The 27,384-nt window shown below is 43.6% G+C and overlaps 1 protein-coding gene across 1 annotated transcript in view; it reads right to left on the reverse strand.

The window, feature by feature from the left end:
* Positions 1 to 532: 532 nt before the first annotated feature.
* Positions 533 to 27,384, reverse strand: part of LOC120056988 (cell adhesion molecule 1-like) — a 438,190-nt gene continuing 411,338 nt past the window's right edge. Inside the window, exons 8-9 of the mRNA XM_039005316.1 lie at positions 27,023 to 27,195; positions 533 to 733 (exon numbers count right to left, since the gene is read on the reverse strand). Coding sequence (XP_038861244.1) covers positions 636 to 733; positions 27,023 to 27,195 — 271 coding nt within the window. The 3' untranslated portion in view covers positions 533 to 635. The remainder of the gene's footprint in view (positions 734 to 27,022; positions 27,196 to 27,384) is intronic.

Raw genomic sequence — 27,384 nt, forward strand, 5'->3', positions numbered from 1 at the left:
CACTATTATTTTTTAGATCTCAGTCTCAATTTTATGGAAATTGTTTGGAAAAAGAATCCTGACTGATTAGGCCTGTTTTTGCCTTGGTCTATTCATGACTGACACCTGTTTGGAATGTTGGGACGTGCTGAGCCAGGAGCGTCTGTCTGTGCCCAAGGCCTGCGATTCTGATAACACCATTATGTCTGCATTTGTCATATTTGCTCATATTTTCTAAATCATGTCCATTTTCGGGGTTAGACTTCTGACATTATTATGTACCAGACCAAGACGTGCTCTATTTTTTAATCAGACTTGGTAGAGATTGCATGGTATCTACCAGCCCAGGATTTGGTTGCAAACTTCCAGAGATCAACAATAAAAACATAACAATACGTCTCAATCTTATCAGGACTGGCAGACAGCAAATATTTCTATTTTCCTCACACACTAGGGGGTTGTCAGGTCATACATTACCATGAGTAGAGGGTGGTGGTAATGATACCTGTAGAATAAACATGCTTACATACACACACACTCACAGTGTGGATGTTGTAAGTGGTGGTGTTTGTGGTGTGGTGGGTAACGCATATGCACACAAACAATGCACGCACAACCAGCACACGCACACACAAACACAGGGAGGTGGTGGGAGGTTATACTGTACCTGCAGTGGCTTCAGGGAGAGAGATGGTGGTGGTGGTGGGAATTGTGGTGGTAGCTGTAGTGGGTATAGGGGTAGTGGTGGGGGCATCTGGATGAAGAAAACAAATACATGACAGACACAGAAACTAATGAGTAAACCATGAAAACAAAATACACAACGAAACAGACCTGGGGTAAAATACCACTTGAAATCTTTCAAATACTTTGAGCGTTTGTGCTTGGCTGCCTAGAGTGCCAGATTGGCAGGGTTGAGCTTTGAGACTGTTGTATTGGCATGAAGTCAGGCCAGCATAATCAAGCACAGATAAAGTATTAGAAATGATTTAAAATAGTATTTGGACCTAGGTCTGCAGTGAAATAAGGCAATTGTGATGAGGACATTATTGATACCAGTGATAGTGTATTTGTGTGCCTCTAAGCCTGTCATGAACCAAGTTATGTAAAACATTAATTAAGTTTAGGTATTCATTCCAAGTAGTTAAGAAGCCGTAACTCACGGTTTAGCCCTTCCTCATTGCGAGGCTACAGTATGTTAACAGGCAATCGCATTGCCCCTATTGGACAAGTAATTACCATGTACAATACCAGTCAAAAGTTTGGACACACCTACTCATTCAAGGGTTTTTCTTTATTTTTACAATTTTCAACATTGTAGAATAATAGTGAAGACATCAAAACTATGAAATAACACATATGGAATCATGTAGTAACCAAAAAAGTGCTTAACAAATCTAAATATATTTTATATTTGAGATTCTTTAAAGTAGCCACCCTTTGACTTGATGACAGCTTTGCACACTCTTGGCACTCTCTCAACCAGCCTCATGAGATAGTCACCTGGAATGCATTTAAATTAACAGGTGTGCCTTGTTAAGAGTTAATTTGTGGGATTTATTTCCTTTTAATGAGTTTGACACAATCAGTTGTGTTGTGACAAGGTAGGGGTGGTATACAGAAGATTTGGTAAAATACCAAGTCCATATTATGGCAAGAACAGCTCAAATAAGCAAAGCGAAACGACAGTCCATCATTACTTTAAGACATTAAGGTCAGTCGCAAAAACCATCAAGCACTATGATGAAACTGGCTCTCATGAGGACCACCACTGGAAAGGAAGACCCAGAGTTAACACTGCTGCAGAGGATAAGTTCATTAGAAATACCAGCCTCAGAAATATCAGCCCAAATAAATGCTTCACAGAGTTCAAGTAATAGACACGATCAATTGTTTTTCAACAGGACAATGACCCAACACACCTCCAGGCTGTGTAAGGGCTATTTGACCAAGAAGGAGAGTGATGGAGTGCTGCATCAGATGACCTGGCCTCCACAATCACCCAACCTCAACCCAATTGAGACGGTTTGGGATGAGTTGGACCGCAGAGTGAGGGAAAAGCAGCCAACAAATGCATATTTTCAAAGACTGTTGGAAAAGCATTTCAGGAAAGCTTGTTGAGAGAATGCCAAGGGTGTGCAAAGCTGTCAAGGCAAAGGGAGGCTACTTTGAAGAATTTCAAATATAAAATATATTTTGATTTGTTTAACACTTTTTTGCTTACTACTTATGTGTTATTTCATAGTTTTGATGTCTTCACTATTATTCTACAACGTAGAAAATAGTAAAAATAGAGAAAAACCTTTGAATGAGTAGGCGAGTCCAAACTTTGACTGGTACTGTAAATACGTACACCATAACGTAAATTCACCATTCTCGAAAAATGCTTGGCTAGTGCATAATCCACTGGAGCTGGCATTATATCAATAAAAAGCCCCATCACAAGTTCAAACAGAAAAAAACTAGAAATCCCAAACTCTATCCTTTAAAAAAACATGGACATGATTAGTGATGAAAATGCAATGTCCAACGCCCATGACATCAACAAACAAACAAACACAGTTGCACAACGTGATGTCCAAGGGAGGGAGGGACGTTCGACACACAGACTTTCAGCTCAAGGCATTTTACTTTTACTTCATTAGTCGGCTCACCCCCCACCAATAACTGTAGGGGGACATCAAAAGTGACATTCTCTCAGTCGGAGTGCTGGTGCTGCATTAATAAGAACCTGGGGCTGAGGCTTTCAGTCAGGAGAGAGGCTCGACACTCGGCATGCTGCTCAGATTGCCTGAGAGTGTACCAAAAAACAGTGGGAAGTGTTAAAGTAGTGCAAAGAGCGAGTGATTGGGGCAGCTTTTTCCAGCGATGAGAGAGACAACAACCAAACAGGTTAATGAAATGAGGGGGGAGAGAGAGAAAGAGGGAAATAGAGAGAGAGAGGAGAGAATTTTCTGTTGTGCTGAAAGGTGTGAGCAGTGACTTGCGCCCGCCGCCACAACTGTTTGCCGGTCTGTCCCTATCTAGCCAGACAGATACCACTGTGTTAACATCTGTGTAGGTGGGGGGAAATTTGCAGACATTCTCCCTTCCTACCTCCCTCCCTTCTTTGTTTGTTGTCTGTGTTCCATCAGAACATCACGGCAGGAGGGCCCAGAGACACTTTCCAACAGACTAATGATGAGATGTGGAAGACAGGCAGGCAGGGAGGGACACATCAGAAAGACGGACGTGCGTGGGCAGTGACAGCTTAAACGTTGTCTTCAAACATGCTGTGTTTACCAAGCCTTTTAATATCACTGACAGGATAAGCAAATAATATTTGAAATTATGCTTTTCTTTTTAACCTTTATTTAACTGGGCAAGTCAGTTAAGAACAAATTCTTATTTACAATTACGGCCTAGGAACAGTGGGTTAACTGCCTTGTTCAGGGGCAGAACGACAGATTTTTACCGATCTAGCAACCTTTCGGTTATTGGCCCAACGCTCTAACCACTAGGCTATCTGCCGCCAATAATGCCAATAATGCATGGCAATAAAATGAAATGAATGCTGCCCATCCCTGCAGGAAAATAATGCTTATAAGAAATCCTGCTACGCCCTCTGACGAACCGTCAGACAGACAAAGCATCAATACAGGACTATGATCGAATCCTAATACACTGGCTCTGACGCTCGCTGGATGTGGCAGGGCTTGCAAAATATCACAGATTACAAAGGGAAACACAGCCGTAAGCATCCCAGTGACGCAAGCCTACCAGGCGAGCTAAATGCCTTCTATGCTTGCTTCGAGGCAAGAAACACTGAACCATGCATGAGAGCATCAGCTGTTCTGGACAACTGTGTGATCACGCTCTCCGTAGCCGATGTGAGTAAAATCTTTAAACAGGTTAACATTCAAAAGGCCGCAGGGCCAGACGGACTTCCAGGACGCTTACTCAAAGCATGTGTTGACCAGCTTGCAAGTATCTTCACTGACATTTTAAACCTCTCCCTGACCAAGTCTGTAATAACTTCATGTTTCCAGCAGACCACCATTGTCCTTGTGCCCAAGAACGCCAAGGTAACCTGTCAAATTACTATTGCCCTGTAGCACTCACATCTGTAGCCATGAAATGCTTTGGAAGACTGGTCATGGCTCACATAAACACCATCATCGCAGACACCCTGGACCCACTCCAATTCGCATAGCGCCCCAATAGAACCACAGAAGACATCATCTCTATTGCACTCCACACTGCCTTTTCCCACCTGAACAAGAAGAACACAGATGTGATAAGGATGTTCATTGACTAAAGCTCAGCGTTCAACACCATAGTGCCCTCAAAGCTCATCACTAAGCTAAGTACCCTGGAAATGAATACCTCCTTCTGCAACTGGATCCTGGACATCCTGATGGGCCGCCCCAGGTGATGAGAGTAGGCAACAACACATCCACCACGCTGACCTTCAACACGGGGGCCCCTCAGGGGTGCGTGCTTAGTCCCCTCCTGTATTCCCTGTTCACCCACAACTATATCAGGCGGTGTCAGAGGAAGGCCCTAAAAATCTTAAAAGACCCCAGCCACCCAAGTCATAGACTGTTCTCTCTGCTACCGCATGTCAAGCGGTACCGATTCACCAAGTCTGAAACCAACAGGACCCTGAACAGCTTCTACTCCAAGCCATAAGACTGATAAATAGTTAATTAGTTAACCAAATAGCTACCCAGACTATCTGTATTGACCCTTTTTGCACTAACTTTTTTGACTAATCACATATGCTGCTTCTACTATTCATTATCTGTCAATTTATTCCTAGTTATATGTACATACAGTATCTACCTCAATTACCTCGTACCCATGCACATCAACTATGTACTGGTACCCTGTGTATATAGCCAAGTTATCGTTATTCATTGTGTATTTATTATTACTTGCATTATTATTTGTTTTACTTTTCTATTTCTCTATTTTCTTTCTCTCTACATTGTTGGGAAGAGCCCATAAGTAAGCATTGCACTGTTAGTCTACACCTGTTGTCAAAATACATTTGATTCAAGCTTGAAGGTAAAGAAATTAAGAAATGGTGCTTGTATCTGCTGAAATGGAGGATTACATTTCTCCATCACTTTCATTGCTTTCGGTTCTGACTGACAGTTTGTAATACTAGCTGCAACTTGTGTGTCTGAAATGAGCATATGCCAGTGGGCTCTTTTCATAGCTTATGAATGATGTCAAAAGAGATTTGAGGGAAATCTAAGGACCTCTGCTATGACTTCACCTCAAAATGTTAAGCATACTTGGTGTTGACTAGGGCTGTGTCTCAAATGGCATCCTATTTCCATTATAGTGCACTATTTTGACCAGAGCCCATAGGGCTCTTGTCATAAGTAGTGCACTAAATAAAAAAAGAGGGTTTCATTTAGGATGTAACCAAGGCTATTGAACATTTTCAATTGACCTTCCAGAGCTAAAAGCTGGGGTAAATAAAACAGGTGTGACTTACAGATGTGACTGGCATGCCAACCCATAACTCTTACCCTAACCATAACCAATTGGGTTCACTGGTGCCATATCCCTTTAGTTTTTCCAGACTGAAACACACATTCTTTAATTTTACTACGAGGATCACATCACAATGGGCAGCAATACATCTTTCCAAATGTTTCTTCACGTCAACAACACTCAAAGTCTGCGGCCATCTTGTGGTGTATACAAGGGTCACCTTCCCTTTACTGGAGCCCACCCAGAATACCGTCGGTATATCTGTAGCACTTTCCATCTCCCCAGGGGGGGACAAGTGGACGAGTTTGCCAGCATATTTCTCCAAGGGAGAGGTACTTAAAGAGATTTGTATGTTTGGCTTGTCAATAAAGTACATTCATGGATCATGGGATGTCAGAGCTTAGTTGTTACCTGTCCCAAACTCCCTGTGATTCATAAGGCGTGCTTTGACAGGGCAGTTGCTTTCACGTCGTTTTTCGGAACAGTGCACCCATGTTGATTATCTTTGCCAAAGGTGAGACAGGAGGGAGCTTGGGGAGTAGTGGCATGATGAGTTTCTACACTGACTGAAGAAATCAGCTTGGCGTTAAGAAGAAGAAAGTAGATTGATGAAGTGCCTATAGTTGATCATCTTCTGTGTAAAGGGGTATATTTAAACTGTACTTTACTTCAGTACATTAGACAAAGAGGAACAGTTGTAATATACACTACCGGTCAAATGTTTTAGAAGACCTACTCATTCAAGGTAGTGTTTAACAAATCAAAATATATTTGATTTTTGAGATTCTTCAAATAGCCACCGTTTGCCTTGATGACAGCTTTGCACACTCTTGGCATTCTCTCAGCAAGCTTCACCTGGAATGCTTTTCCAACTGTCTTGAAGGAGCTCCCACATATGCTGAGCACTTGTTGGCTGCTTTTCATTCACTCATCCCAAACCATCTCAATTGGGTTGAAGTCGGGGGGTTGTGGAGGCCAGGTCATCTGATGCAGCATTCCATCACTCACCTTCTTGGTCAAATATCTCTTACACAGCCTGGAAGTGTATTGGTCATTGTCCTGTTGAAGAACAAATGATAGTCCCACTAAACCCAAACCAGATGCTGGTTAGGTGTGCATTGAATTATAAATAAATCACAGACAGTGTCACCATCAAAGCACCCCTACACCTCCTCCTCCCTGCTTTACATTGGGAAATACACATGCAGAGATCATCCGTTCACCCACACCGTGTCTCACAAAGACATGGCGGTTTGAACCAAAAATCTCCAATTTGGACTCCAGATCAACGGACAAATTTCCACTGGTCTAATGTTCATTGCTTGTGTTTTTTGGCCCAAGCAAGTCTTCTTTTTGGTGTCCTTTAGCAGTGGTTTCTTTGCAGAAATTAGACCATGAAGGCCTGATTCACGCAGCCTCCTCTGAACAGTTGATGTTGAGATGTGTCTGTTACTTGAACTCTGTGAAGCATTTATTTGGGCTGCAATTTCTGAGGCTGGTAACTCTAATGAACTTATCCTCTGCAGCAGAGGTAACTCTGGGTATTCCATTCCTTTGGCGGTCCTCATGAGCGCCAGTTTCATCACAGCACTTGATGGTTTTTGGACTTTGCATGGACTTTGCACTTGAAGAACATTTCAGATTTAGACATTTTCCGGATTGACAGACCTTCATGTCTTTAAGTAATGATGAACTGTCGTTTCTCTTTGCTTATTTGAGCTTTTCTTACTATAATATGGACTTGGTCTTTTACCAAATTGGGCTATCTTCTGTATACCCCCCTACCTTGTCACAACACAACTGATTGGCTCAAATGCATTAAGGAAAGAAATTCCACAAATTAACTTTTAAGGCACACATGTCAATTGAAACGCATTCCAGGTGACTACCTGTGCAAAGCTGTCATCAAGGCAAAGGGTGGCTACTTTGAAGAATCTCAAATATAAAATACATTTTGATTTGTTTAACACTTTTTTGGTTACTGCATGATTCCATATGTGTTATTTCATAGTTTTGATGTCTTCACTTTTATTCTACAATGTAGAAAATTGTAAAAATAAAGAAAAACCCTTGAATGAGTCGGGGTTCTTAAACTTTTGACTGGTAGTGTACACTGAACAAAAATATAAAAGCAACATGTAAAGTGTTGGTCCCATGTTTCATGAGCTGAAATAAAAGATCGCAGAAATTGTCCATATGCACAAAAGCTTATTTCTCTCAAATGTTGTGCACAAATTTGTTTACATCCACGTTAGTGAGGATTTCTCCTTTGCCAAGATAATCCATCCACCTGACAGATCTGGCATATCAAGAAGCTGATTAAACAGCATGATCATTACACAGGTGCACCTTGTGCTGGGGACAATAAAAGGACACTCTAAAATGTACAGTTTTGTCAAACACCACAATGCCACAGACGTCTCAAGTTTTGAGGGAGCGTGCAATTGGTATGCTGACTGCAGGAGTGTCCACCAGAGCTGTTGCCAGGTAATTGAATGTTAATTTCTCTACCAAAAGTAATTTTAGAGAATTTGGCAGTGCCTCCAACCTGCCTCACAACCGCAGACCACGTGTACGGCATCGTGTGCGCGAGCGGTTAGCTGATGTCAACGTTGTGAAAAGAGTGGTGGCGGTGGCGTTATGGTATGGGCAGGCTTAATCTCCGGACAACGAACACAATTGTATTTTATCAATTTGAATGCACAGAGATACCGTGACAAGATGATGGGGCCCATTTTGTTTTAAAGGTATCTGTCACCAACAGATGCATATCTGTATTCCCAGTCATGTGAAATCCATAGATTAGGGCCTAATTAATTTATTTCAATTGACTGATTTCCTGATATGAACTGTAACTCAGTAAAAAAAAAATATTGTTGCATGTTGCATTTATTTTTTTGTTCAGTATATTTTGTTGTAATGTATTCTGTTCGACTCCAGAAGGCTTTTTCACCTTATTAAATAGATACACGTGTGGAGAAGAAAGTCCACAAAATGGTTCCCTTTTGCGTTCCTTTGATATTTTAAGTAGAAATCGTGCACCAATATTGCATTTTAAAAGCCTGTTATATTAAATGAAGTGCCCTTTAATATAGACCACATGGAAAATTCAACACGTCAGATTTTTTATATGAATAAAGACTTAAATTGCCAATTTCAGCATTTTGACATGTCCCTCTGAGTAGTCTCTGTGACTTCTAGGAAGATTTTAACCAACCATCATTGTAAAGCCCTAGTTATTTTGTTGCTTTGACAAAGTCATTTTTGAAGATCATACATTTTTTCATGTGATTATTATTTATTTTTTTGTCCCTCATTTTATGGTCAACCCTTTTATGTGGACTGAATTACTTGTTGGTGAAACTATTCCTTAAATAAATAAATAAAATCAAACATGTCAAACCTGTTACCCATAGACAGAATTTTAATTATTTTAACAATTTCATTAAAAAAAAGAAGAAGCTTTCATTCAATTGCCCACCCCTGTTACACACAACAAGCTTCAGTACCTCTGTCACAAGGGGATTTATGGCTGATTTAAGATGAAATCGTCAACCCTGTTACTTTTTGGGGAACTAAAATAGGAATTCACTATAGTATATCTTTTTTTTTTTTACTTAACCTCTTGAATTGGGAAACATGTTTTTTATTAAGTTGAACATGTGTTCTTCATGACAGAATGTAAAAGTTCAGTGAAATCAAAAGTTACACGACCCAAAGGGGACTCATTTCGTGGAACGACCCGCATTGCTTTTGTTCCAGCATGGAACAATTTCAGAATCAAACCAACCCGGCCTTGAGGCGGTCTGCATTTGTACACACTCCATTAATCTTCTACACTGCTCAAAAAAATAAAGGGAACACTTAAACAACACAATGTAACTCCAAGTCAATCACACTTCTGTGAAATCAAACTGTCCACTTAGGAAGCAACACTGATTGACAATAAATTTCACATGCTGTTGTGCAAATGGAATAGACAAAAGGTGGAAATTATAGGCAATTAGCAAGACACCCCCAATAAAGGAGTGGTTCTGCAGGTGGTGACCACAGACCACTTCTCAGTTCCTATGCTTCCTGGCTGATGTTTTGGTCACTTTTGAATGCTGGCGGTGCTCTCACTCTAGTGGTAGCATGAGACGGAGTCTACAACCCACACAAGTGGCTCAGGTAGTGCAGCTCATCCAGGATGGCACATCAATGTGAGCTGTGGCAAGAAGGTTTGCTGTGTCTGTCAGCGTAGTGTCCAGAGCATGGAGGCGCTACCAGGAGACAGGCCAGTACATCAGGAGACGTGGAGGAGGCCAACAACCCAGCAGCCGGACCGCTACCTCCGCCTTTGTGCAAGGAGGAGCACTGCCAGGGCCCTGCAAAATGACCTCCAGCAGGCCACAAATGTGCATGTGTCTGCTCAAACGGTCAGAAACAGACTCCATGAGGGTGGTATGAGGGCCCAACGTCCACAGGTGGGGGTTGTGCTTACAGCCCAACACCGTGCAGGACGTTTGGCATTTGCCAGAGAACACCAAGATTGGCAAATTCGCCACTGGCGCCCTGTGCTCTTCACAGATGAAAGCAGGTTCACACTGAGCACATGAGCACATGTGACAGACGTGACAGAGTCTGGAGATGCCGTGGAGAACGTTCTGCTGCCTGCAACATCCTCCAGCATGACCGGTTTGGCGGTGGGTCAGTCATGGTGTGGGGTGGCATTTCTTTGTGGGGCCGCACAGCCCTCCATGTGCTCGCCAGAGGGAGCCTGACTGCCATTAGGTACCGAGATGAGATCCTCAGACCCCTTGTGAGACCATATGCTGACACATGCACATTTGTGGCCTGCTGGAGGTCATTTTGCAGGGCTCTGGCAGTGCTCATCCTTGCACAAAGGCGGAGGTAGCGGTCCTGCTGCTGGGTTGTTGCCCTCCTACGGCCTTCTCCACGTCTCCTGATGTACTGGCCTGTCTCCTGGTAGCGCCTCCATGCTCTGGACACTACGCTGACAGACACAGCAAACCTTCTTGCCACAGCTCGCATTGATGTGCCATCCTGGATGAGCTGCACTACCTGAGCCACTTGTGTGGGTTGTAGACTCCGTCTCATGCTACCATTAGAGTGAGAGCACCGCCAGCATTCAAAAGTGACCAAAACATCAGCCAGGAAGCATAGGAACTGAGAAGTGGTCTGTGGTCACCACCTGCAGAATCACTCCTTTATTGGGGGTGTCTTGCTAAGTGCCTATAATTTCCACCTTTTGTCTATTCCATTTGCACAACAGCATGTGAAATTTATTGTCAATCAGTGTTGCTTCCTAAGTGGACAGTTTGATTTCACAGAAGTGTGATTGACTTGGAGTTACATTGTGTTGTTTAAGTGTTCCCTTTATTTTTTTGAGCAGTGTATTATTTTTTTGGTATTATTTCTAACAAAGAACATATTCCATTCCTATAAACAGAGGCTTGAAAAAAATAATGGCTGAACAGACAAATAGGGGGGACTATCTTGCGGCGGGAGCCTTACTAACTGGGCTTGTGCCACTGATGAGTTTCACACACGTCGGGAGCTGACAAACTCGAGCTCGGTGGTGGTGCTACTTAATTGGATTTATCCCATAATGAACTGCAAGGGCCCAGCAGATGTTTGGGTTCATCGGTGTCAATAGCTCATTAAAAACTTGGCAGCGATAATAAGATCTATACTTTCCCTGCTTGCCACCCTCCAAACAGGCTCGACTGGAGCAAATATTAAGCAAGGTTTCCTTACAAAAAGCAGCACTCCACGCTACCTGCTATTCCAGTGATGTTGTATCAAACGCAGTGGAAGCTTATTGACTTCAAATATAGGAAGCTGAGTGAGTTTCCCTGTTGAGTCACTGTGGCTTGTATACCGGGCAGAATAAGAATTGTCCCAGAGTTCTTGGAGCGGAGGCTGCATTAAAATACTGGGACTACCTGACAGACAGAAAATATCCCTCCCTAGTCAAGCTAAGTGCTAAAAACTCCAGAGGTGGAGTTTTTCACCTCCGGTGTCTTGTTTTTATCCCCTTAGACAGCGGAGTATAAACACACCTCTGAAAATTTGCTCAGGTGGATATGACACAGCAGACATACACAGACATATGGAGGGGAGGGGAGAGGCAGGCAGGCAACAGGCCAATTAATCCTTTAACCAAAAGAGAGGTGTGGGAGTGGCAAACTAGCACGTGGGGGGTAGTATAAGAACCTCACTCAAGTCAATGAGGAAAACAGAACAATCAAATCAAATCAAATGTATTTATAAAGCCCTTCTTACATCAGCTGATATCTCAAAGTGCTGTACAGAAACCCAGCCTAAAACCCCAAACAGCAAGCAATGCAGGTGTAGAAGCACGGTGGCTAGGAAAAACTCCCTAGAAAGGCCAAAACCTAGGAAGAAACCTAGAGAGGAACCAGGCTATGAGGGGTGGCCAGTCCTCTTCTGGCTGTGCCGGGTGGAGATTATAACAGAACATGGCTAAGATGTTCAAATGTTCATAAATGACCAGCATGGTCAAATAATAATAATCACAGTAGTTGTCGAGGGTGCAGCACGTCAGCACCTCAGGAGTAAATGTCAGTTGGCTTTTCATAGCCGATCAGTAAGAGTATCTCTACTGCTCCTGCTGTCTCTAGAGAGTTGAAAACAGCAGGTCTGGGACAGGTAGCACGTCCAACAATCTGGCTAATAGAGCTCTTAAAGTATACTGTACTTTGGGCTGTGGATTTCCCTACCAGCCACAGCTTTACATATTGGAGAGGAGTGGAAAGTAATCCGGTCAAATCTCCCAAATGGCTCTCTCCTGCTCGGAGGGTAGGAAAGGTCTGGGAAGACCAAGCCAAACTTTCTCATCCTGAGCCCTTCGAAACTCAATAATAGTGCATCCCCTTAAGTTTTGCATATCCAAAGGCAAAAACAGATTGAGGTTGATAAATGAAATATCCACACCTCTTATGACTAGGCCCCGTAGCGCAAGGCGGTATGTCAATAAAAACTAGAGGACAAAACACAGGTAGAGCTTTCGTTCTGATTAAAATCCCTCTTACTCAATCATTCCAGAGATGTATGAAATAAGGGTGGAGATGGGTGAATGATGTGACACTACAGCACAATAACAATAACTAAAGCACACACATCTCCCACTGCTAAAAGAGCACTGGGAGTGGTTGACTCCAATTAAAAGCTAATGAACAGCACAGCCCCCCCATTAATCGCCCTGGCAGATAGTAGGCGACTCTTAGCGAGGCGCTGGGCATCCCTCTGTCACCCGCACATCAATGGGATGGTGCCCGACACTTGCTGCGCAAAGAATTAGAAACCCCCCTACCTCTCCCAAATCTGCCAGCTGCATGATATGAGAAATTATATTGATGGGGGCCCCTCTTAGGAGGCGGAGAGGAGGAAAAGAAGAGCTGAGGAAAACAATTACAGTCTCTGGCAACGGCACCAAGCTAACAATGGCCGTTGGAAGCCAATGGCACACCTGCAGCGAATGCTTGTCTCACGCAATCAAGGGGCGGACAATTACGCATTAATAAACGCTGTGTGGGGTTGCGAGGGGGAATGTCCCTTGTCGGGCCCACTCATGTGTTTTGAATGGCATCTGTTCGTATGTTAACCTAATTGTGTTCATTTTCATTAGAGGGAGTGAATAGCACGGAGACCTCTGCAAATTACTGTAGCCCATCTTCGCTGGGGTAAATCAATGCCATCTTGCATCGTGGGAAGCAGTACAATTTCCTAATTATGCAATTGTGTGTTATTCAACCATAAAGATGGAGAGAAGCTATCTCTTCCATATTGAAGGCTGATATCGACACAACAGTGTTAGTCCTGATTACCAACGATGACTAGACAGCCTAGAGGGAGGAGGTGAGGGCAGTGGAGCAGTGGTGCCAGAAAAATAACCTCTCCCTCAACGTCAACAAAACGACAGAGCTGTTCATGGACTTCAGGAGACAGCAGGGATAATGGCGCCGGAGGGGATGGCTGCCGTTTTACGGGCTCCTAACCAACTGTGCTATTTTGTTTGTTTTTTCACATTGTTTGAAACTCATTTTGTACATCATGTTGGTGCTACCGTCTCTTAGGACCGAAAAGAGCTTCTGGACATCAGAACAGTGTTTACTCACCTCAAACTGGACAAAGATTTTTTTCGTTAATGAGTTTGGTCCTGGTCAGTCCCTGGATGGGAGAACAGATGCTGCTGGAAGTGGTGTTGGAGGGCCAGTAGGAGGCACCCTTTCCTCTGGTCTAAAAAAATATCCCAATGCCCCAGGGCAGTGATTGGGGACATTGCCCTGTGTAGGGTGCCGTCTTTCAGATGGGACGTTAAAAGGGTGTCCTGACTCTCTTTGGTCACTAAAGATCCCATGGAACTTATCTTAAGAGTAGGGATGTTAACCCCGGTGTCCTGGCTAAATTCCCAATCTGGCCTTCATACCATCATGGCCACCTAATCATCCCCAGCTCACAATTGGCTCATTCATCCCTCCTCCTCTCCGCTGTAACTATTCCCCAGGTCATTGCTGTAAATGAGAATGTGTTCTCAGTCAACTTACCTGGTAAAATAAGGGTTAAAAAATGTAAAATAAAAGGCAGACAAAAAGGATACACTGCTTTGTCAAGACAAGGCCCAAATCCCTGTCATCAGCGTGAAGAAAAAAACGGAGGAAAAGGGGGAGGAGGGCGGGGAGCCTTGTAAGAATTTGCTGACGAGTAGGTAAACCACCACTTCCCTCCGTATTATTGGCCATCGTGCAATCATTGGAAAACAAACTGGACGATCTGCGATTAAGACTATCCTACCAACGGGACATTAAAAACGAATATCTTATGTTTCACTGAGACGTGGCTGAACGACAACAAGGATAATAAAGACCTGGCTGTCTTCTCCATGCATCGGCAGGACAGAGCAGCTACGTCTGGTAAGACAAGAGGCGGGGGTGTGTGCCTATTTGTCAATAACTGCTGGTGCGCGATGTCTAATATTAAAGAAGTCTTGAGGTATTGCTCGCCTGAGGTAGAATACCTCATGATAAGCTGTACACCACACCATCAACCGAGAGTTCTCATCTATATTATTCGTAGCCGTCTATATACCACCACCGATGCTGGCACAAAGACCGCACTCTACAAGCTGTATAAGGCCATAAGCAAACAAGAAAATGCTCATCCAGAAGTGGCGCTCCTAGTGGCCGGGGACTTCAATGCAGGCAAACTTAAAACCGTTTTACCTAATTTCTACCAGCATGTCAAATGTGCAACCAGCATAAAAAAACTCTATACTGCCTCTACTCCACACACAGAGACGCATACAAAGCTCTGCCTCGCCCTCCATTTGGTAAAATCTGACCATAATTATACCCCCCTAAAGCAGGAAGTACCAGTGACTCGCTCAATATGGAAGTGGTCAGATGACGTGGATGCTAAGCTACAGGACTGTTTTGCTAGCACAGACTGGAATATGTTCCGGGATTCATCCACCTAAGTCACCGGCTTCATCAATAAGTGCATCAACAACGTCATCCCCACAGTGACGGTACGTACATTTCCCAAACAGAAGCCATGGATTACAGGCAACATCCGCACCGAGCTAAAGGGTAGAGCTGCAGTTTTCAAGGAGCAGGACACTAATCCGGACGCTCATAAGAAATCTCGCTATGCCCTCAGACGAACCATCCAACAGACAAAGCATCAATACAGGACTAAGATTGAATCCTACTACACCGGCTCTGACGCTCGTCGGATGTGAGTTGGCGCCCCCCCCCCCCCCCCCCCCCTTGGGTTGTGCCGTGGCGGAGATCTTTGTGGGCTATACTCGGCCTTGTCTCAGGGCGGTAAGTTGGTGGTTGAAGATATCCCTCTAGTGGTGTGGGGTCTGTGCTTTGGCAAAGTGGGTGGGGTTATATCCTGCCTGTTTGGCCCTGTCTGGGGGTATCGTCGGATGGGGACACAGTGTCTCCCGACCCCTCCTATCTCAGCCTCCAGTATTTATGCTGCAGTAGTTTATGTGTCGGGGGGCTAGGATCAGTCTGTTATATCTGGAGTATTTCTCCTGTCTTATCCGGTGTCCTGTGTGACAGGACCGTGCTGCTGCTCCGGTTTCAGCTGTTCTCTGCCTGCGGCTGTGGAACCCTGACCTGTTCACCGGACGTACTACCTGTCCCAGACCTGCTGTTTTCAACTCTCTAGAGACAGCAGGAGCGGTAGAGATACTCTGAATGATCGGCTATGAAAAGCCAACTGGCATTTACTCCTGAGGTGCTGACCTGTTGCACCCTTGACAACCACTGTGATTATTATTATTTGACCCTGCTGGTCATCTATGAACATTTGAACATCTTGGCCATGTTCTGTCATAATCTCCACCCGGCACAGCCAGAAGAGGACTGGCCACCCCTCATAGCCTGGTTCCTCTCTAGGTTTATTCCTAGGTTCTGGCCTTTCTAGGGAGTTTTTCCTAGCCACCGTGCTTCTGTAACTGCATTGCTTGCTGTTTAGGGTTTTAGGCTGGGTTTCTGTACAACACTTTGAGATATCAGCTGATGTAAGAAGGGCTTTATAAATAAATTAGATTTGATGTGGGAGGGCTTGAAAAATATTACGGACTACAAAGGGAAACCCAGCCATGAGCTGCCCAGTGACGCGAGTCTACCAGACAAGCGAAATGCCTTTTACGCTTGCTTTGAGGCAAGCAACACTGAAGCATACATGAGAGCACCAGCTGTTCCGGACGACTGTGTGATCACGATGTGAGCAAGACCTTTAAACGGCCGTGGGGCCAAACATATTACCAGGATGTGTACTCAAAGCATGTGCGGACCAACTGGCAAGTGTCTTCACTGACATTTTCAACCTCTCCCTGACCGAGTCTGTAATACCTACATGTTTCAAACAGACCACCATAGTCCCTCTCCCCAAGAAAGCGAAGGTAACCTGCCTAAATGATTACCGCCCTGTAGCACTAACGTCACTTCTGCCACGCTGATCCTCAACACCGGGGCCCATCAGGTGTGAGTGCTTAATCCCCTCCTGTACTCCCTGTTCACCAACGACTTCGTGGCCAAGCACGACTCCAACACCATCATTAAGTTTTCTGATGACACAACAGTGGTAGGCCTGATCACCGACAATGATGAGACAGCCTATAGGGAGGTCAGAGACCTGGCAGTGTGGTGACCAAAGACCCCAGCCACCCCAGTCATAGACTGTTCTCTGTTCTCCCGCATGGCAAGCGGTACCGGAGTGCCAAGTCTAGGACAAAAAGGCTTCTCAACAGTTTTTACCCCCAAGCCATAAGACTCCTGAACAGGTAACCAAATGGTTACCCGAACTATTTGCATTGTGTGCCCCCCCAACCCCTCTTTTACGCTGCTGCTACTTTCTGTATATCTTATATGCATAGTCACTTTAACTATACATTCATGTACATACTACCTCAATTGGCCCGACCAACCAGTGCTCCCACACATTGGCTAACCGGGCTATCTGCATTGTGTCCCACCACCCGCCAACCCCTCTTTTTTATGCTACTGCTACTCTCTGGCCATCATATATGCATAGTCACTTTAACCACACCCACATGTACATACTACCTCAATAAGCCTGACTAACCGGTGTCTGTATATAGCCTTGCTACTCTTATATTCAAATGTCTTTTTACTGTTGTCTTATTTCTTTACTTACCTACACACACAAACATACTTTTTTCCCCTCCGCACTATTGGTAAGAGCTTGTAAGTAAGTATTTCACTGTATTCGGCGCACGTGACAAATAAACTTTGATTTGATCCTGAACTTTAGTCACAGGCACTAGCCGGCTATCACTTGGTTAGACTGCTGCCCTATGTACATAGTCATGGAACACTGGTCACTTTAATAATATTTACATGTTTTACCAACTGCACATGTATATACTGTTCTCCCCAACGGTGATATCCAATTGTGATCCAGTCTCATTGCTGCAACTCCCCAACGGGCTCGAGTCAAGCGTCCTCCGAAACATGACCCGCCTAACCGCGCTTCTTAACACCCGCCAGCTAACCTGCACCAACGTGTCCGAGGAAACACTGTTCGCCTGATGACCGAGGACAGCCTGCAGGCACCCGGCCCACCACAAGGAGTCGCTAGAGCCCGCAAGTAAAGCCCCCCCCCGGTCAAACCCTCCCCTAACCCTGACGACGCTGGGCCAATTGTGCGTTGCCCTATGGGAATCATGGCCATGGCCGGTTATGACACAGCCTTGGATTGAACCCGGGTGTTTAGTGACGACTCTGCGATGCAGTGCCTTAGAGCGCAGTGCCACTCGGGAGGTTGTATATACTGTTTTCTAGTCAAAACCTATCCTACACTGAACAAAAATATAAGCGCAACATGTAAAGTGTTGGTTCCATGTTTCATTAGCTGAAATAAAGATCCCAGAAATGTTCCATACGCACAAAAAAGCTTATTTCTCTCAAATTTGGTGCACAAATGTGGTTACATCCCTGTTAGTGAGCATTTCTCCTTTGCCAAGATAAACCATCCACCTGACAGGTGTAGCATAGCAGGAATCTGATTAAACAGCATGATCATTACAAAGGTGCACCTTGTGCTGGGGACAATAAAAGGCCACTCTAAAATGTGATGTTTTGTCACACAACACATTATCACAGATGTCTCAAGTTTTGAGGGAGCGTGCATTTGGATTGCTGACTGCAGGAATGTCCTCCAGAGCTGTTGTCAGGTAATCTAATATTAATTTCTATATCATAAGCCGCCCTCAACGTCATTTTAGAGAATCTGTCAATTCGTCCAACTGGCCTCACAACCACAGACGAGTATGATGTCGTGTGGGCGAGCGGTTTGCTGATGTCAACGAAATACCCCATGGTGGCGGGGGGGTTATGGTAAGGGCAGGTATAAGCTACGGACAACAAACTGAATTTGAATGCACAGAAATACTGTGACGAGATCCTGAGGCCCATTTTGAGGCCCATGTTTACATATAGGCATAAATGGGACCCATGTCGCCCAAAAAGTTATACTTTTGACTCATCTGTCCACAGAACATTCTTCCAAGAGTCTTGATGATCATCCAGGTGCTTCCAGGTGCTTTTTGGCAAACTTGAGTCAACTTTTTGGACAAGATGGGTCCCAATGTGTCTGACGAAAACCAAACACTGCATTCCACAGTAAGAACCTCATACCAACAGTCAAGCATGGTGGTGGTAGTGTGATGGTTTGGGGATGCTTTGCTGCCTCAGGAACTGGACGACTTGCCTTAATAGAAGGAAACATGAATTCTGCTCTGTATCAGAGAATTCTACAGAAAAAACTCAGGCCATCCGTCTGTGAGCTGAAAATGAAGCGCAACTGGGTCATGCAGCAAGACAATGATCCAAAATACACAATCAAGTCTACATGAAAATGGTTAAAAAGCAAAAAATTTGACTTTTTGGAATGGCCTAGTGAAAGTCCAGACCTAATCCCAATTGAGATGTGGCAGGACTTGAAACGAGCAGTTCATGCTTGAAAACCGACAAATGTCGCTGAGTTAAAGTAGTTCTGCATGCAAGAGTGAGCTAAAATTCCTCCACAGCGATGTGAGAGTCTGATCAACAACTACAGGAAACATTTGGTTGCAGTTATGGCAGCTAAATGTTTTTGTTTTTTTGAGTTTATTAACTTGACCATAAAAAAAAAGCACACATAAAACTTGAAAAGCCTTACATGCACATTAGTACAATTATTGAGGATTACACACAAAGTCTGGACTTATTTCCATTGTGGTCCTCTTGAGACAAGATGGCTAGGCAAGATCAACACGGTTGCACACAGTTGATAGCGAGATAATAAAACATAAAAACAAAGAAGAACATCTACGTCATCATTGCAGTTGCATCGTAAGGTATATTGAATAGGCACAGAACACATCAAACTGATTTTTGCCCAGAAAGGACGTTGTTTTTATGGGCAGAGGCAACACATTCCAATCTGAGGCTCCAGTATACAAGAAAGTACCTTTCCCAGCATTACATGTATAAGCACACATTAGCAACACCTGATCTGGTGCTGTGATTGTGTGTATCTTTAACATGGGGAAAGTAATCAGTTAGATATCTGGGCGCAGAACCACAAATATTCCTGTAAACCATACCCAGTCTAATCTGGGCACCTTAGCCTCAACAGGCAGCCAGTTTAGTTCCTGAGAGCAGCTTATTCTGGAGCTTCCACATCAGAAGCATAGATAAGCACCCAAACCAGGAAGAACTAGCGTAGTCAAAATGGCATTGAATGAGGGAAGTGGCCATCACTAGCACTACCAGTTATTGAGTGTAAGGGAGCAATTATTTTCTCACACAGGGGAATTGGGTATTGATTAACTTTGTTAATTAAATAAATAAAATAAGTATATATATTTTTTGTTATTTGTAAACTCAGGTTCCTTTTATCTAATATTAGGTTTTGGTTGAAGATCTGAAATGTTTCTATATTTCAAAACGATAGGTGGTCATTGGACAAAGAGACTGTCAAATCAAGTGAAAACCGCCTGTCTCTTTGGTGCATAATGATGGCTGTCCTTCGTGGGCTAATTGACGTGTTGTGTAGCCAATACGTAATGTAGAATGATGAAACAAAGTTTAGTTGCTTTCTAGAGTGACTAAGGATTGCACAGAAACTGAACTTGACTGGTTTAGCCAGTGAAATTTCATAGATAGTTTTTTTGCAAGTTGAAAGACTTGGATCGTGTTAGGATATAAAAATGTATTTTATCAAACAAAACTACCGAATGTAAGTACATTATATACAGTCAGAGGTGAATGAATCAAACCAGTTGCCTTGATAAGTGTTTTGTTGTTGTGCACTATCCTCAAACAATAGCATGTTATTTTTTCGCTATAATTGCTACGGAAAATTGGACTGCAGTTAGATTAACAATAATTTAAGCTTTCTGACCATGTAAGACATGTCTATGTCCCGGAAAGTTGGCTTTTGTATACAACGCCTTTCTAGTCAAATATCGCATATATTTAGCAGCAACTGTCCCGATTTTGGGACACTGATCCAGTAAAGGTTAATTTGTGGAATATCTTTCATTCTTAATGCATTTGAGTCAATCAGTTGTGTTGTGACAAGGTAGGGGTGGTATACAGAAGATAGACCTATTTGGTAAAAGACCAAGTCCATATTATAGTAAGAAAAGCTCAAATAAGCAAAGAGAAATGACAGTCCATCATTACTTTAAGACATGAATGTCAGTTAATACGGAAAATTTCAAGAACTTTGAACGTTTCTTCAAGTGCAGTCGCAAAAACCATCAAGCATTGTGAAGAAACTGGCTCTCATGAGGACCACCACAGGAAAGGAAGACCCAGCCTCAGAAATTGCAGTCCAAATAAATGCTTCAGAGTTCAAGTAACAGACACATCTCAACATCAACTGTTCAGAAGAGACTGCGTGAATCAGGCCTTCATGGTCGAATTGCTGCAAAGAAACCACTACTAAAGGACACCAATAAGAAGAAGAGACTTGCTTGGGCCAAGAAACACGAGCAATGGACATTAGACCAGTGGAAATCTGTCCTTTGCTCTAATGAGTCCAAATTTTAGATTTTTGGTTCTAACCGCTGTGTCTTTGTGAGATGCAGAGTAGGTGGACGGATGATCTCCGCATGTGTGGTTCCCACCGTGAAGCATGGAGGACGAGGTGTGATGGTGTGGGAGTGCTTTGCTGGTGACACTGTCTGTGATTTATTTAGACTTCAATGCACACTTAACCAGCATGGCTACCACAGCATTCTGCAGCGATACACCATCCCATCTGGTTTGCGCTTAATGGGACTACCATTTGTTTTTCAACAGGACAATGATCCAAAACACCTCAAGGCTGTGTAATGGTTATTTGACCAAGAAGGAGAGTGATGGAGTGCTGCATCAGATGACCTGGCCTCCACAATCACCCGACATCAACCCAATTGTGATGGTTTGGGATGAGTTGGACCGCAGCGTGAAGGAAAAGTAGCCAACAAGTGCTCCAACATATGCGGGAACTCCTTCAAGATGGTTGGAAAAGCATTCCAAGTGAAGCTGGTTTAAGAAGGCACACATGTTAATTAAAATGCATTCCAGGTGACTACCTCATGAAGCTGGTTGAGAGAATGCCAAGAGTGTGCAAAGCTGTCATCAAGGCAAAGGGTGGCTACTTTGAAGAATCTCAAATATAAAATACATTTCGATTAGTTTAACACTTTTTGGGTTACTACGATTCCATATGTGTTATTTAATAGTTTTGATGTCTTCACTATTATTCTACAATGTAAAAAATAGTAAAATTAAAGAAAATCCCTTGAATGAGTAGGGGTGTCCAAACTTTTGACAGGTGTGTGCCTTTCCAAATCATGCCCAGTCAATTTAATTTATCACAGGTGGACTCCAATCAAGTTGTAAAAACATCTCAAGCATAATCAATGAAAACAGGATGCACCTGAGCTCAATTTCAAATCTCATAGCAAAGGGTCTGAATACTTATGTAAATAAGGTATCTGTTTTTAATTTTTAATACATGTGCAAAGAATTCTGAAAACCTGTTTTGCTATGTTATCATGGGGTATTGTGTGTAGATTGCTGAGGATTTTTTTTATTTTTTTTAAAAAATTTTTTAAACCCATTTTAGAATAAGGCTATAACGTAACAAAATTTGGAAAAAGTCAAGGGGTCTGAATACTTTCTGAAGGCACAGTATATATTTCTTAATTCCATTCTTTTACTTTTTAGATGTGTGTATTGTTCGATACTATTGCACTGTTGGAGCTAGGAACACAAGCATTTCGCTACACCCGCAATAACATCTGCTAAATATGTGTATGCGGCAAATAAAATTTGATTTGATCTGTTTCTATACATTTGCATGTTATGAGTGTCACAGTAGTCACTAGCCATGTCTGACATGATCTCATAGTCTACCATTGATCTCAGGCTGCCTTGTAAATTGAAGTGCCAGCTCGAGCCCTAACCAGGAGCAATGAACGAGCACAAGACCCTGGTTAAGAATGGGGGTTGGAGGAGGTTGTCAAGAGGAGAGAATTTACGACTTCATTATAATGGCTGGCTGATGGGAGTGGGTCTGGCTGTGGCAGGACTGCACATGTTGTTTGCCTGCAGCTGGTGTCCTGTAGATTTTCTCCAGTTAGGCTGCCTGATTGCGAGTCACATCTGATGACAAAATATGTTCCCCTATACTAGGTTAGGGTGTGTAATAGGAACCGGTGGCTCTTTATTTGCGACAATGTTTTTCATTATGTTTTTCATTTTCCAAGCCAGCGTGTAGATACAACTGTAGGATGAAGGCTAACAAGGTTAGTGTAAAGGGTCCAATACATTTTTTCAGCTTTGGCTGTGTGTCTCCTTACAGGGGGCATTAATACTGTACCGGCCACACAATAATACAACTTCCATTTCCACAAACTGTTGGCGACACTTGACTCAGGTCGGGTGTTGGTGGTTGGGATAAACAAAGCTCCACTCCAGAACAGTTTTGTAGAGTGTATCGCCAACAGCAGCAATGGTTCTTCAGCGCCGATGCCAGGGGCTGGGAGGAGGAAACCCCTGGAAGGAGGAGGAGGTGGAAGTCTTAGAGAGCCGAGAGGAGAGCGACAAGCCGCAGAGCACGGAGGACTAAAAGGCAGAGCTTGTGAAGAAGGGAGGTCCTGTTTATTGGGTTAACGCTGGCTCTGTAAACTGGTTAAAGTCCTGGGTGCTAGATCTCATTCGACTGCAGGGCCCCACCGATTTTCCTTTTTCCACGGGCCACTTGAAGAAATGGGTACCGGGGAATGCATTCTTTCTCCCGGTAAGCAGGTTAGTGTCAGCTGCACTCCCGGTGCTCTCCATCACTTAGTTTCACAATAGTCGAGGAAACAAACGTATTAGAGGGATGGGTGCCAGTGCTACATCTGTTCTGCCTGTTGACTGAGGGGAGGCAGGATGGGGAGGGATAGGGAGGCTTCTTGACTTACTGTACGGGAGCTTTGATTGGTTCAGGAGTGAATGGTAAATGATGGAAGGGGGGGAAAGCCTATAACACATTACATTTCCAGACCACTCCAACCTAGAGGATATTGAGCCCCCCACTGAGCATACTGGGACAGTAATAACTCAAATGGATTTCCTATTGTAATTTGCCATGACTTAACCAGCAGGAAAGTGCATTATAGTGAAAACATGTAGTACCAGTGTAGCTAGTAATACCTGAAATAAACACTTAACTATAAACATCTCTGAATGTCACACACACATTACTCACTTTTGCAGATTTGTTAGATTTTTTAAATTATGTATTTTAGCAGAACCCTGAGGTATATTTTCATAATGGCTCAGACAACATTTGTATTAACATGTGTGTGCATCACTGTTTGTGTGTGTATGTATGTCAGTGTGTGACTCGCTTGCCATCACCGATATGTCGGGGCTGCTGTGTTTGTAATAAGAATATGTCTGTCTGTGAATTTGAAGGGGAATGTGTGCAGCTACACGCAGATGCCATCACTGCCTGTCTTTGAGTTGAGAGCTGGAGAGAGGGGAGGATATTTCAGTGTCAGTGAGTTCGCTTCGCTAACATCTTGCCGCTCCGGTGAATTTTGCGCGCACTTGCATGTGCGTGTTAGAGGAACATGGCGCAAGATTAGGCGCAGACAGCCCGGGCCCTGCATTGTCCTGTACATCCCTTCATTACCAAGTTTAATGTGGGACATGATGCACGACTGAATTACAGTAGGGCTGCGTGGTTAATGGCACCCTATTCCCGATATAGTGTACTACTTTTGACCTGGGCCCACAGGGCTCAGATCAAATGTGGTGGATTATGTAGGGAATATGATGCCATTACGGGCACTACCTAAATGTTAGAGCGGGTGTGCAGAAACCAAAGTCATCAAAGAGCAGACAGAGGCTCTATTATCATAGAGGCTGATGTTAATGGGAGGAGAGCTATCTTTTTCTCTTTTCTGCAGTCCACATGTTGCCTGTGTTGTTTGTTTCTCACAGTAGGAGAGGAGGGAAAAGTAGAGGGCGCTCTCACATGCCCAGAGCGGAGGTTCAAAGCTGGTGGAGAGATGTGGAAAAAACCCTGGTGCAATTACCAACCACAGCATTTACACCTTGAGCTGAGGCTAGCTTTTGGAACACAAGCAGTGAGAAGTGGAAGAAGGAACCGGGACTCGCTGATAGTCATATATTGTCTGTGATGGCAGAGCGACTGTGTTCACATACACAAAATGTTTATGAATACAACTCACTCACTCACTGCCCATCTCTCTATCTTTGTCTAACACTTAACATACAGACACACATTCCCTAGCTTCATCTATCAATCCAAACGGCTCCGTCCATAAACACATTTAACAAGGGCAAAAAAAAGGTGGGAAAAAACGCTTCACAGTCTTTCACGAGCCTCGTTGTTTTACCACATTCATCATTAACACTACCTCCTGCTCTTCCATTATTCAGCATTCATCTGTCAGGCAACAAGACCTTTTTAAAAAAGGTTATTCTCAGTCCATTAATGCCCTCTGAAAATAGCAGCCAAATAATTTCTCCCGCAGGCTTAGTAAGGCTCAGTAAGCTATATCAGCCGAGTACATTTTGCGGAGGGAAAATGGCCAGATTAGATGGTAATGTCCTGCAGGGAAGGAAATGTCATTCGAATCAATGGTATTGAACTGTGTTCAGATAACGCTGTGGGGAGAGAGAGAGGGGAAGAGAGAGAGAGGGAATGGGGGATAAAGAGAGAGAGAGATGGATAGAGAGAGGTGGGTGGGAGATACGTACCATGAATATAGAATATCAAAGGGAATAGAGAGAGATAGGGGATGGGGGGATAAAAAGAAAGAGAGATAGACAAAGAGAGGGTGGTGGAAGGTACGTACCATACACGCAGAGTATGTACATTACCAGTCAAAAGTTTGGACACACCTACTCTACTTTATTTTTACTATTTTCTACATTGTAGAATAATAGTGAAGACATCAAAACTATGAAATAACACATATGGAATTATGTAGTAAAACCAAAAAAGTGTTAAACTTATTTTATATTCTTCAAAGTAGCCACCCTTTGCCTTGATGACAGCTTTGCACAGTCTTGGCATTCTCACAACCAGCTTCATGAGGTAGTCACCTGCAATGCATTTCAATTAACAGGTGGGCCTTGTTAAAAGTTAATTTGTGGAATTTCTTTCCTTCTTAATGTGTTTGAGCCAATCAGTTGTGTTGTGAAAAGGTAGGGGTGGTATACAGAAGATAGACCTATTTGGTAAAAGACCAAGTCCATATTATGGCAAGAACAGCTCAAATAAGCAAAGAGAAATGACAGTCCATCATTACTTTAAGACATGCATGTCAGTCAAAGCAGAACATTTCAAGATCTTTGAACGTTTCTTCAAGTGCAGTCGCAAAAACCATCAAGCATTGTGAAGAAACTGGCTCTCATGAGGACCACCACAGGAAAGGAAGACCCAGAGTTACCTCTGCTGCAGAGGATAAGTTCATTAGAGTTACCAGCCTCAGAAATTGCAGCCCAAATAAATGCTTCAGAGTTCAAGTAACAGACACATCTCAACATCAACTGTTCAGAAGAGACTGCGTGAATCAGGCCTTCATGGTCGAATTGCTGCAAAGAAACCACTACTAAAGGACACCAATAAGAAGAAGAGACTTGCTTGGGCCAAGAAACACGAGCAATGGACATTAGACCAGTGGAAATCTGTCCTTTGGTCTGATGAGTCCAAATTTTAGATTTTTGGTTCTAACCGCTGTGTCTTTGTGAGATGCAGAGTAGGTGGACGGATGATCTCCGCATGTGTGGTTCCCACTGTGAAGCATGGAGGACGAGGTGTGATGGTGTGGGAGTGCTTTGCTGGTGACACTGTCATTGAATTATTTAGAATTCAAGGCACGCTTAACCAGCATGGCTACCACAGCATTCTGCAGCGATACGCCATCCCATCTGGTTTGCGCTTAATGGGACTACCATTTGTTTTTCAACAGGACAATGACCCAATACACCTCCAGGCTGTGTAAGGGTTATTTGACCAAGAAGGAGTGTGATGGAGTGTTGCATCAGATGACCTGGCCTCCACAATCACCCGACCTCAACCCAATTGAGATGGTTTGGGATGAGTTGGACCGCAGAGTGAAGTAAAAGCAGCCAACAAGTGCTCAGCATATGTGCAAACTCCTTCAAGACTGTTGGAAAAGCATTCCATGTGAATGCCAAGAGTATGCAAAGATGTCATCAAGGCAAAGGGTGGCTACTTTGAAGAATCTCAAATAAAACATATATTTTGATTTGTTTAACACTTTTTTGGGTTACAACATGATTCCATATGTGTTATTTCATAGTTTTGATGTCTTCACTATTATTCTACTGTAAAAATAAAGAAAAACCCTTGAATGAGTAGGTGTGTCCAAACTTTTGACTGGTACTGTAGTCATCCGAGAGAGAGAGGGGGAGGATTGAAAGATAAAGAGAGAGAGAGAGACAGTGTTGAATCGAGAGGTACGTACCGTAGACGTAGAGGATGTAGTCGTCATACGACTCGCCCACTGAGTTGGCAGCGAAGCAGCGGTAGGTGCCGTTGTAGGTCTTGTTGAGGTTCTCTATGTACAGGTCCGGGCCGGTGATGAGGGCGTGTGAGGGCAGGTCATCATCCACCTTCACCCAGTTGATCTGCTGAGGACTACAGAGAGAGAGAGGGGACAGCAATGTCACTCAGTGATCAAATAATCCGTGTTTTCACCTTTGGAACTATTCTATTGGCTCCATAGGAGAGAGAGGGGACAGTAATTTCACTGGTCACACACATCGTTTCCCCTAGACCTAGATCTTGAATACATATTATGCCAAATAATTACAAATAAAGATAGGT

Source organism: Salvelinus namaycush, chromosome 12 (genome assembly GCF_016432855.1).
Source record: "Salvelinus namaycush isolate Seneca chromosome 12, SaNama_1.0, whole genome shotgun sequence".
In the NCBI taxonomy this organism is placed as follows: Eukaryota; Metazoa; Chordata; class Actinopteri; order Salmoniformes; family Salmonidae; genus Salvelinus; species Salvelinus namaycush.